The sequence below is a fragment of the Mycteria americana genome, chromosome 13 (assembly GCF_035582795.1).
Source record: "Mycteria americana isolate JAX WOST 10 ecotype Jacksonville Zoo and Gardens chromosome 13, USCA_MyAme_1.0, whole genome shotgun sequence".
Taxonomy (NCBI): Eukaryota; Metazoa; Chordata; class Aves; order Ciconiiformes; family Ciconiidae; genus Mycteria; species Mycteria americana.
The window spans coordinates 17,737,542-17,749,997 of NC_134377.1; the positions used below are offsets into that span (position 1 = coordinate 17,737,542).

Sequence of the window (12,456 nt, forward strand, 5' to 3'; positions counted from 1 at the left end):
TGCCTGTATCACTCTCTTGTCTGGCCTCAGATACAGATTTCAGAAAGAGTAAGAAGCTGAAGTGCAGAGCTTGCAGCATAGCCAGAGATAACAGAGCTTGCCTAAAACCAGCTGGCTCCTATACTGGTACCTGTCCTCTCGCTGCAGCACCACAGGGTTCAGTAGAGGCCAATGAAGGTTCCTGTGACTGCAGCATAGATACACTCTGACAAAAGGAGATTCACACAGGAACAGTGCGAGATACAGCTAACTGTGATGATTATTACATACCCATCTACATCTTTCTGCTACACACTTAAAACAAAAAGCTTCTGATCAAACAGATGGCATAATGCTGCAGGAAGGAGGAAGAAAAAGCAAAAAGTCTCAGAAATGAGAGTTGCATTGATTCCATGGTCCAAGAAAAGAGAAAAGTTTCAAAGATCAACTTGTAAAAATGTAAGACACCTGGTCTTTTGAACTGCCTCTCTGCAGATTTACCATCAGAATAAAACTAGCTTTTTGGAAACTCGCCTACTTGAGCTTTCCCAAGAGCACTCCAAGCTGAGCCATGAAACAGTCCCAAAATAGAAACCATTCAGTAATCACAGGGGAAGATACTGCTGCATGTGTATTATGGTGATTGCTCAAACGCAGCATTCTGCTAATAGCCAACATCATATTTTAAGACTTAAATACAGCATCGAGTCTCACGTTTTCTTAACCTTAATTGATAAAAATATGCCCACACCATGAAAGAAATCCGATGCTGCATATGACTCAAATGTAAGGTAGGGCAAAAGCACTAGGAGACCTACTCTGCTCTAACGTTAAGATTGCAAGAAGATTCTCCTTTTCCATTTTCATGTATTTTTGAGATCTACTGGTGGAGTGTTAGTCTCATCCATTAGCTAAATAATGGCAAGTTTCTGAAGCTATTTTAGTATAATTCAGTAGAAAAATTTTCAGGCACAAAGCCTGTTAAAAATCCAGGCACACTGTTGTCTTCTATGGCCATTAGTAGGTAAGTAGTCATTGAAGTTTCCTTTTCATAAGGAAAGTTGGCAAAAAAAAACATAAAGAAAGAAAATGAAAATAAAAATAAAAAGGTACTCAAGCACACTTATCTTTTTCACTGCATCCTGGGCTGCATCAGCATTTTGGTTTGGTTTTTGTTGAGCATTTGATATGCAAACAATCCAGAATAGTTGCTTTCTGCTGTAAAACTGTGGCTTCTCAAGAGCTCTAAGCAAACTCACAACTATCAGTTTCATTACGTATTTTTAGCAGACAGTCTATGGGTAATGATAGATACCACACACTAAAACCTGGCTGCATAACTACAGGGCTAAAGTTAGAGGTAATAACTGAACTTAGAGAAAACACACATAAATATCTTGGAGAGAAAATCATTTGCACAGTAAGAATCCTGTCAGCTCAAGTGTAAAATTAAAATTAAAACTAAAAAAAAAAAAAAAAAAAAAAAAGAATCAAGCTGTATTGTACTCAAAGTGGTAACCATGTCAGTCTCTTCCACAATTCCTCTTCAAGTAGAGGACAGGACATAAGAACCATTCCTACACACTACAATACAAGCTAAAAACAACTGCTGTGTCTTCACCTTACTAGACCAGAAAGCATAGCCAGAAACAATCTTTCCTCTTAACAAAGGCGAATGTAAAAGATCACACAGAAGATTGAAATTGATGTCATATCAACATCTGTGTTCCCTTCGCTGTTGGGGATTGCAAGCATCAAGGGCATACCGTGACTTTGATCTTGCTCAGCAGTAAACCCTCTCACTTGTAAAGGCAGCACGAATATATTCTGCAGGGAACTTGCATTCATCCCCTAAAGAAAGAATACTACAACACGATAACATAGGGTCAATGCACATGATGAAAAGGAAGCTAGGGAACAACATTTGGAAATCTGTTAAAACAAACAATTCCTGTCAATTCCCAGATAACAAAAATCAAAAGAGTAAACTTAACCTCAGTATAAACTCCACTTAGTTTACTTATCATGTCAGGACTAAAATTTACTTCAAACTATCATGTAGCTACAGGGTACTGACTACAGGTAACTACTGTAGCAACGTGGAAAGGAAACAAACATTTAAAATGAGAGTTAAGGTTACAGAGTTAAAAGTGAACCATACAGCTTCCTAATGGTTCCACGCCATGAACAGAAACCACAGACACACAGCTTTGCTTTACCTACAAGATTTCATCTGTAGTGTGTTTTGCCCAGAATACCAACACGTACTACGGGTTCAGACGTACACCGTCTGAACAAGGTGAGCGGCTTGTCAGTGACAACCCTGCAGACATCACAGGAAAAAGAAATGTCCAAAAAGGAACAGTATCTACTTCCCACTGACACGCTTCCCCTCCCCACACCAAGTACGATTATTTCTGCCCATGCCTTTACATAAGAAAGTTCATAAGGGAAGAGGCTGCAAGAATAGGGCAGGATGGAAAACTGTAGACCGTGGATTTTCTAGTACATCAGAATGTTCCCATGACAGTCACTGTTGGTTAAAAATACTTCCAATACCAAAGAGTGCAACTAATCTTATTAACTGAAGACAAGAAAAATACTCCTGACAAAGTTACTATACTGGAAAAGGGGCTATCATCGAGATAAATGTCTTCGACAGGACACACTGACATTACAAATAGCAGAAGTGACTATGGCCACAGCCATCACACTACTTGGGCAGCGAGCATTGTTCCTTCAAAGAACCAAAAAAGCAATTACTCAAAAAAAAAAAAAAAATTGTTCTTCACTCCAGCTCCCAAGGGATTCCCATTGCTAATTGCTTACTAAGGGTTTTCTCCTCATGATGTTCTCCCAGGACTGAGACTACATCGCTTCACCGAAGAAGGCTGAAGCATTCTGCATAAAGCATGCCTCCCTCCCCCCGCCCTAGGCAACAGCATTCCCCAACACAAATTAAACCTTAGAGCTGTTTTTATTTCTCTCGGGTCTGCAGGCCTTCACCAGCAGTCATGCTGTCTCTCCACATAAAGTTTTCACCTTATCTTTCAAGAACACACCTACGCAAATACCTGCAACACCAGGCAGCTGCCCGCACACATTCATCACACCCTGAGCCCCGAGACCCCAGGCCACTGCAGGCTGTCCCCCCCCTCCCCGACTCCCATACGGAACCAGGGCTCTTCACCTCATCTGCCAACGGGCTAAACACATTCAGAAAGTGGGGTGCAGTGAGAAAACAATTTCAACTCTGCGGTTAATTCTACTATATTCAGCCTACTGCTGACCAACTCCACTGAAGACAGCAGAGCAAAGGGGTTTGCCCAAAGCCTCAGAGTAGCTCACTGGAAAAATCAGAAGGAAGCTTGTTCCTTGCTGTTTTCATGTAATCATGGCCTTCACATTTTTCTGGAATTATTGCCTCTCAAAACTTTGAAAGGTTTTTATTACAAGATATTTTCAGAGTAGGAAGAATACGGCACAACACTACAAACTTGAAGTTTGTACCCATTTACACTACAACATCAAAATAATCTGAACTGCAGCATATTTATAGTAAGGAACATGGGTACCTTTATTCTTATTTTCACTTCCCAGCTCAGAAAAACAGGTCATCACTTGCAAACGAGCAAAGGCACAACCAGACTGAGTAATAAATCCAAAACGATAGATTAGCAACTCCAAATTGCTGAACTGGGGACCACATCCTTTGGCATAATAAAAGATCATTTAGCAAAAGTGATGCCTTGAAAAAGATGATCCTGGCACTAGCCCAAGCATTCATTCCTTCCAAGGTTATATAAACCTCACAAAACTGTAAATAGAACTCCAAGCACCGTTACTGATGGGAATGCAAAACAGGAGGGGAAATGGATATTTGTTTTCTCTGCGAAGGCCATGGAATGCAAGCCCATTTCCTCTGTGCCTCGTTCCTCCCCAGACTTTTCCCAGTCTGAACCTTAGGAACGATATGGAGATGAAGGGATTTCATACCGGCTTATCTACAGAAGATTCAGCAAAGCCTCTTGATCTCTTTGGGACAATAGAACGCAGAAGTTAAAAGTCTATTTGTTTTTTCAAGTTCTAACCTAATCCTCTGCAACTTCAGCAGCAGTTACTCAGAGATGAATAGACCCAGAGGAAACTTTCAGAGACTGTCCTCCAAGCAATTCAAGACTTCAGCCCTTTAACCATACTATATTAAAAAAATACATTACATACATATATACATAAAAAATACTATACATACATTCACAAAGAGTGGTCTTTTATACTGGTCACAAAGAATAGACCAGTATAAAATAATGTGCCTGCCGTATCAACAGTTTCCAGGGGAAACAGCTATAGGAGAACGTTTTCAGACGTACGCCTTAAGACAAATAGTTCTACAAGGATACCCAAGTTTCTACTTAACTACTAGACATGTACATTTCATATAGTTCAAATACCAGGAGAAACAGTTATGACTTAAATTCTCTACGTCTACTGCCTGAATCTTGGAAGCATTAGGAAAAAGAAGAAAAGAAAACACAAAACATTTCCAAACAACGCTCTTGACATTTTCAAAGCAGCTAGTATTCCTGGCTATCAGCTGATGCTCTACTGTTGTTTCGCACACACGTCAGTAAGTGGGAAGCAGTTAATTTGTGTACAGAACACTTGCCGAAATTCCACTCTCATACGTGCATGGCCATCAAGTGTGCTTACGTTACTGAAATGAAGTTATACAGTGATAAAGATGCAGCCCCTTTAATCTCCAGTAATTCATATTATTAACTACTAGTTATGGTGATAATCAGCTGCTTCTGCATTTCCTTTTAGGAAAGTTTTTTGCTATTTATGTCAACATGCTGGGGTTAGCCAATACCTAACCAGGGTTAGCTATTTTTAAATATGGATGCTATAAAGGAAAAAGAAAATGCACAGACCGAAGTAACTATATTTCAAAAGTTTCCATGTATGGGAGTCTGAATCTTTCACCTCAGAAACACACAAAACCGCTTGTAGTTTTTTATTTCTTACTCCAAATCACTGCATACATGCCCTGATCTTTTAAATCATGCCTTCCTGCATTTGTGGACTTGGATCCAAGCTGAACTGGATAAAAGAAGGATAAACAGAAAAAACACTATCTTCTGATTGGCAGCAAGTCTTAAGTTTTCACAATGCAAGCAGTCATAAGCATTGGCAGTGTACTACTTGAATTTAAATACTAGGCTAAAAATCTCTGAATCTTTAGAACTTTAGCATAAAAATGTTAAGTTGAAAGGCCTACTCATAACTTGAGACCAGAGTAAGAAATCAGAGATTGAACACACCAAATCTGTAAGTTCACTGGTACAACAGAAATACTATGAGTTTTGCTGTAAGTCAAGATTAAGATGAAAAGACACACACATTAATTATATAATGGGATTTTTAGGACAACAACCTTTTTCCACTCCATAGCCACAAGATGTAAGAAGAAATTTACTGGTAACATGCTTGCAGTAAGCCATGCACATCTGAAACTACATTAGACTATCAATCTACCCCAACATACTATGTTTAAAGCAGCACATGTAGCTGACAAACATAAATTGATTTAAATACTTTAAAAATAGCAACTATCCTTATGGAAAATCAGCATGCAAACTGGAAGTGATAAATACCCTGCCTACAACCGAGACTCCACATGCTACCTACCATCCGCAGTATGCAAGTGACTATAAAGGAAACACTTTGTATGGGCAACTTCTATGTTCAGATTAGGTCTGTCATTTTTCACAACTCCGATCTTACACTCTGTAGGCAGTAGTTGATGTAGAATACTGAAATGGGAACACTGCATGTTATATTAAAGAGCAAGAGTTTTAGAAGCTCACTCTTACCTCAGCCTCTTTCTGCTGGAGGATTCTATCCTTGTCTACCACTTCTTCTTCAACAGGCCTATTGAACAAAAGAACACATTGATGGTGTAAAATACAGAAGTAAAAGTCTCCAAGAACAGATTCAAGGCTCATACTTCAGCTAATACAACAACAACAAAGCCTACATGCTTCTGCACAGGGGAAATTAGGACATTCTGAAACCCATGCTTCCCTTTTCTAAAACGCCATCTTTACCTCATAGACTCCTGTTATTCAGTCTCCGTTCACTGCTATGGGGATTTTTTGCCATTTATTCTAATCAAGAGATTCCCTCCACTATCTATAAATGGTATAAAAATCAACCATTAAAAAGCTGTGTAGGCTATTTCTTTTTTCTTTAAGATCAAAATGCTTGGCTGAATACTTAAAGAACAAGTAAAGTGGGGACAAGAGTAAGTTGCTGTCAAAAAAGATGCAGCACAGGTAGATGCAAATTTTTTGCATTAAGTTGCCCAGGACAGAAAGTTTACCAAGAAAAAAAAAACACCACCACCACCACCACACCTAACAAGAAAAAACAACAAAAACCCCACACCACGAAAAACCACAAAACACACGCACATTACCAAAAAAAGATTGTTTGGTCTAAACCTTCTCTCTCTCTAGCTATATATGAAGGAGCAAGAGAACAGCCACCATGGCAGTCCTGCAATAACTGGAGAAGCAACATCCTACCTAATTAGATAGGTTGCGGCCTATTTAAAAGGTGCCCACTAGAGTTTATTTTTTCCAAGTAGACATCATTAGATAAAAACCTATCTTGCTTGCAGCCCACTACTACTTTATGCACATTCCAATTAGAAGCATAGAGAAGAGGGAACAGATACAAAACCAAGAACAGCTGTTTGTAAGCACGGCACTTCGCTAGATATCATTCCTCTTCAAGAACAACGTTTCATACAAATTTCAGTAACTCCATAGATTGAAATCTCATGAGAAATAATTAGTTACAGGCGGGATTAGTTAGGAGGAAGAGCAAGTTCAACATCACAGTGGAGAAAGAAAAGCACACACTTACTTGCCAGTTCGTTTTAGCCTCTCCGAACGGAAGTTCTCATAGTGCAAATCTTGGGTCACCTCCTGCAGGTCCTGCATGTGCGTTCTAGAACATGCAAAGGGCTATTGAACACTTTGTCCTTCTTGTCAAAGGGAAGAAAAACACTCTTTTATCTTCTGTTTTTGTTTTATATAATGGATGTATTTACTGGAAAAATACTCCTTACAGACCAAGCCTGCCATAAAGCCAGCCAGAACACTGCTTTTGTGTTTACTGGTCTTTAATTGATACTTAGGTGCCCTCCCACCAATATTCTTCAAAGACCCAAAGTATGCTGCCCTCCTCTTGTTCACTAATTACTTTATAGGAGTTGTTTATACCAGTCTTTGCAGTGTTAAGAACCTTGCAAAGACAGTTATTCAGAAAGATACTTTAATTCCCAAAGTATTTTTTGACTCTTAAGTGCTATTAAGTATAATTTGTCCCTGAGAACTAGGTGGAGCTCCTTGGCTCACATAACAGCTGACATTGCCTAATAATTTTCAATTGTAAAAAAAAAAAAAAAAAAAAAAAAAAAGAAAAGAAAAAAAGAAAAAAATGCTTGCTACCAAAGACCAGCAGAGGGCAATCCCTGCCCAGCAGAGAGTGGAATCAGACACACACAATGGAATTCAATTTCCAACAATAGCGAGACGTTATTAAAAAAAAAAATTACTTAAAACCATCTACACAAGCGGAATATCCACATCAGCTAAAGTCATAAAGGGGCGGGGTATCATATTTAACATAAGATTTCCTATACTACCAAGAAAACTGAGCTTTGCCTTTAGAATACTCCTCATAGTTTAATCAACTGCTTTGAGTAATATTTTAAAAGCCTCTCTGCCCCACCCGCTGCCCTATAAGAAAACTTCAATTCACATGTAAAGCCACAAATCAGTTCACATACGGCATAAAAACTGTCACATGTATCTGACAACGTAAAATATAGAAAATATTTTCTGAAGTCAGAGATCAGAGGATTACAGCAGGAAAACAAGCTCAGGGGGGGACACACAATAAAAAGTCACTCTACGTGGCCATCAGAGCTAGTTTTGAATTAAGGAGTTCATGTTCTTCTAACCCTCTAGTCATTGTATCAGTTATGTCACCACAGGAGATGGGATAATTTTACCATTACTCACACCAGCATTGTGCGCAGTTTAAGGAAATCGTTGTGCTCTGGATTTTCGACTTCAACAACTCCCCAGGGATACAGACGGCCTCTGATTTTTTTCCCTTTCACCTCAATAAGTTGATTGGATCCAATAACAGCAAAAGGAATGCTAGCCTAGTTGAGACAGAGCAAAACAAGTTACCGTTCTGCTTTTTGACTTGTTACTTCTTTTGTATTTTGTTGGGTTTTGTTTTGGGGTTTTGTTGTTGTTGTTGTTTTTTTAAAGAAAGCACAAAGACTTTTAAGTAACGGACAGGAGAGGGGGCAAAGAAACGTTGACAAATGCACTCTACCAAAATCCTTCCACATCAGAAAACCAACAAATCCTATTCTAGGCAATGCAAGCTCTCATTATTAACACCTGTGGTTTTGTTAGGATCAGTTTGTCTTAACAGAGGCACAAAAGGAAATGACGCTTTGCTTTAGGAACACTTGACTGTTGTTGAAGTACAGTTTGGGCATAATGTGTCATCTGACATAGCATCATGCATGGAAAACGGCCAACAGAAACATATTTCAGATACAGATTAAAGTAGCTAGAGAGAGAATTTCAGATACATTCTTCAAGCACCTTTGCAAGTATCACAGCACAAAGAGGAAATGACTTCAGTAAAACCTTTATTACCTGCTCTAATGAGAGGAAAGTTGTTAATTAGTACAGCAAACATAATACGCACACATTCTCTCTCTTTGCTTGCACATTAAAAGGTTTGAGTTGGAAAATAGACTGCAAATCACAGTTCTTGGTGAAGAGTTGCTTACATTTAAAAGAAAAGAAAGTCACGACACTACATTTGGAATTCTGATGAAGCAGAGACTAGAATAAAAAGGATTATAATTCAAAGTCAACATCCAAAGAAAACTTGAATTTTCAACACGTTATAAAGGAATAAAGTACCTTTAAGCATACTGTAAGCTTGAAGAACTACTGCAGCAAAATAATAAATTAGGAGTGAAACTTGCCTTTAAAACTCTGGTTTGTTCTTTAAACTCCTCATCTTCATCAGAATCTGCATCAGGGAGCTGATAAATCCTAATCCCATGTTCAGAAATCTCATCCAGAACCTGAAGTTTACAAAAAAGGAAGAATAATAAATTCTTATTTCATTGAAGAGGCATTAAGTTAAAAATATATACAATTGATTTACCAGTCTGTCACATCTAGAAAACTCAGAATGTTTTTCTGCTTTAAGTAGTTTGACAATGCTTAGAAAAAATCATTATCAGAAATTGCCATTACTTATGCTTTGAGTTTATATACTACCAAATTAGTTTATATCCTACAAGAGTATCTTACATGGCATTAATTTCATTCTACTTGTGAAGCAAAAAAAAAAAACCAGCCAGCAGTTTTCATTTTTCTTCATTCAATAGAGACTTGAACCTCAAGTCCATAAATATCCTGGAAAGAACAGTTCAAGGTATAAAAGCATTCAGCAAGCAACCGACATGTTTTTGAGATGTAAGAAAGGAATACTAAGTGGGAAATCAATCACATCCTTAAAATGAATCATGAAGGGAGGAAGGAAGCCTACACTAGACCTGGCTGGATTTTAAAGATTTTATTTTTCTATTGCAAAACAAAGTATCTTAAAAACATTGCTGAGATTTGCGAACTGCAGAGGTTCTCTTTTAAAGAGCTTACTAACAGGCATTTTAAGCAGCCAAAACATTTGCTGAAATTACCCCTGAATTAAACTGCTTGTAATCTACCTGTGATACAATCTGCAAAATCTGACACGGCTAACCACGAACAGCAGCTCACCTGGCTGTCCACTCAAAGAGAAACAGACTCACTGACAAATGCATTTTGTGACATTCCTAATGCATGTTTCTTGGTATATGACCTTAACTAGCGTATTTTTGTGCAGTGATATAGAAGAGATTTAAAATAAACATATCAAGATGCAATCAAGGCCTTCAGACAACAACCTGTAGCTGTACTTGGGGAATAAACATCAGAATTACAACACTATTTGCTATGAATGTTAGCTGCATAACTAAAAATATTTGTGATACAATGCACTCTTGCAGAGCACTTTTTGAAGACTAACAAATATACACTTGACTCCATGTCCAAACTGCCAAATAACACAGGCTTAAAGATTTTTTAAAAAGCACAAAAGATAAATGCATTTTTAGAAAACATAGCACGTAAATCATTAAAAAAACCCAGAAGATTTACATGGAGGATAATGCAGAAGCAGACGAAACCGAAGTAAAGCTAATATGAAAAAAATAAGTAAAAGCAATGAATTTGTAAAAGGGATTCATTAGTTACAGCATCAAAACCATGCAGCTCATGTCCAAGTATATTTTTGTGTATTTGATATGTACAAAAATTTAAGTGTGCCTATTGTCTCTTGAATCAGAAAGACAAAAGCTTATTATCCACTTAAACTGGAGAAAGTTATTGAAAATCCACTAAGAGAAAAACCATCCATAAACAGTTTTCTTTATTGTCACTAATGTCTGACACTAACATAGAAAATACACTATCTGTATTCTGTATACATTCTTTTCCTAATGAAATCACTGCAGGGGTAAGCAGCTAGCACAACTCCAGGCCCTTGGCAGTTTCAAAAGGTGGTACAAGTCAATCCTTTCTTCAAAACTGAAGAGAATGCTTCCACTGCCATACTGTTAAAAACATCTAAGTCACAAATCCCATCAAATGCACTGACAAGATTTTCTTTCACTAAAGAAAGTGCGATGGTATGAGGAGAGCATGAAGAATGCTGAGATTCCACAATAACTCTCTTCAAAGATCTCGGACATCTCAGCAGAAAAAGGTTAACCGTGCAGACGTCCCAGATTAGTATTGCCTAACGACTTGCAACTGTAACCCCACAACCGGCACCTGACCGAAGCAGCAGCACTACTGCAGTAATGAACTCTTCCAGTAGACAAAGTCTGGGCAAAATCGGCGGGGGGTAATAATAAAAACATTCAGAAAAGCCTATGTAAGGACTTGTGCTGTCACTACTACATATATCACTGGCCAGTAACTAGATAAGACAAACACAACCAGACTTCAAATGGACGAGAAGTCTCAATGAGCCTTCCCATAGTATCGTTGGGTTCCTCGATCCTCTGACGGCAACCAATAGCTACGGTATAAATAAAACTTGTCCAACCAGAGCTTGATTATTAAGCAGCTGTTTAAACTAAAACAATCCCTCATATCATTAGAAGAGGAATGACCACGTACGAACCACAGTTATTCCCATGACAATGTTTTCCTGCCAGGTATAGAAACATCCCCCGCACTCACACACGCGCACACACTGAATAAAATATTATGAGCCCCCACCAACACAGAGAGCAATATTTTTCAAAGAAAAAAGAAATTTGGGCACAAGTGTTGCCAATAGGCAATTAACAGCTACATTCGCACAATTACATTTAAATCAATGCTTGTTGTTACTGTTTTGCAAAATGGAAGATAACTAAATTGCCACCAAATGATAATAAAAGATGCGCAGCTGAGATAGGTGGGGCAGTGCGATGCCTTTAAGTAGCTGCATAAAACAAGAAAGCATATTTAACCTGGCTGAGATCTTAAAGATAAAATGCAAGTGAAACAATAACGGGAAAGCCAACAACAAGGGGTGCTAGAATAATATATTACAGCTGTTAAACCTAGTGCTTTCCTGAAAGGAAAAAGAATTGCAATAAAAACAAACTGTATTTTATGGTCCTAACAATGAAACAGCATTTGCTTCTTCAAATCTGAATTTTATTGGCCTCAGAGGATTCTGTGTTCCTAAAGATTAGCCTTCCCATGGGAAATTAAAAAAAAAGTCAAAGTATTAGTTCCCCTCTCATGAAGTCATTCTTTTGAGCAGGTTTCCTTAGCAGCCTTGCATGGCACAGCTTGTGAAACTGCCTTGCATTTCTTCCCACTCAAGAGTTTTAAAAAATAACTTTGAATTCCAGAAAGACCAAACAGGAATTACTCCAAGCTGGGTTTCCTTTGCAAGCACCACAAACTAATCTTGCTGCTTAGTCCAAAGTGGCAAAACAAAAACATTTTACTTCAGATTGATGGCCAAATGGCAGAAACATCTAAAAAAAAAAAAAAAGACTTCAAGCTGCGTCAGCAAAGCAGGATTTTGATTCTTATTCTTGATAGAGATTCTGTTAGCCAAGATGCTTTGAGTTAGAACAATATACAGTAGCTAGACTTTCAAAGCTTTGGAACCACATTATACATTTGACTTAGTATAAGCTCAGTTCATAGAGTGACCTTTGCCAGCAGTACAAAAATCATGAAGACTTGTTTACCTGCTTCCTAACCACTCCCTCAGACTACAGCATAAGTGCCATTCATCTCATTATATTTAGCCAAT

The 12,456-nt window shown here is 38.1% G+C and overlaps 1 protein-coding gene across 1 annotated transcript in view; it reads right to left on the bottom strand.

Moving 5' to 3' along the window:
* LOC142416356 (septin-2) overlaps positions 1 to 12,456 on the bottom strand; it is a 40,770-nt gene that overhangs the window by 10,522 nt on the left and 17,792 nt on the right. The window contains exons 8-11 of the mRNA XM_075515844.1: positions 9,068 to 9,169; positions 8,073 to 8,218; positions 6,910 to 6,993; positions 5,853 to 5,910 (exon numbers count right to left, since the gene is read on the bottom strand). Of these exons, the coding sequence (XP_075371959.1) occupies positions 5,853 to 5,910; positions 6,910 to 6,993; positions 8,073 to 8,218; positions 9,068 to 9,169 (390 nt within the window). The remainder of the gene's footprint in view (positions 1 to 5,852; positions 5,911 to 6,909; positions 6,994 to 8,072; positions 8,219 to 9,067; positions 9,170 to 12,456) is intronic.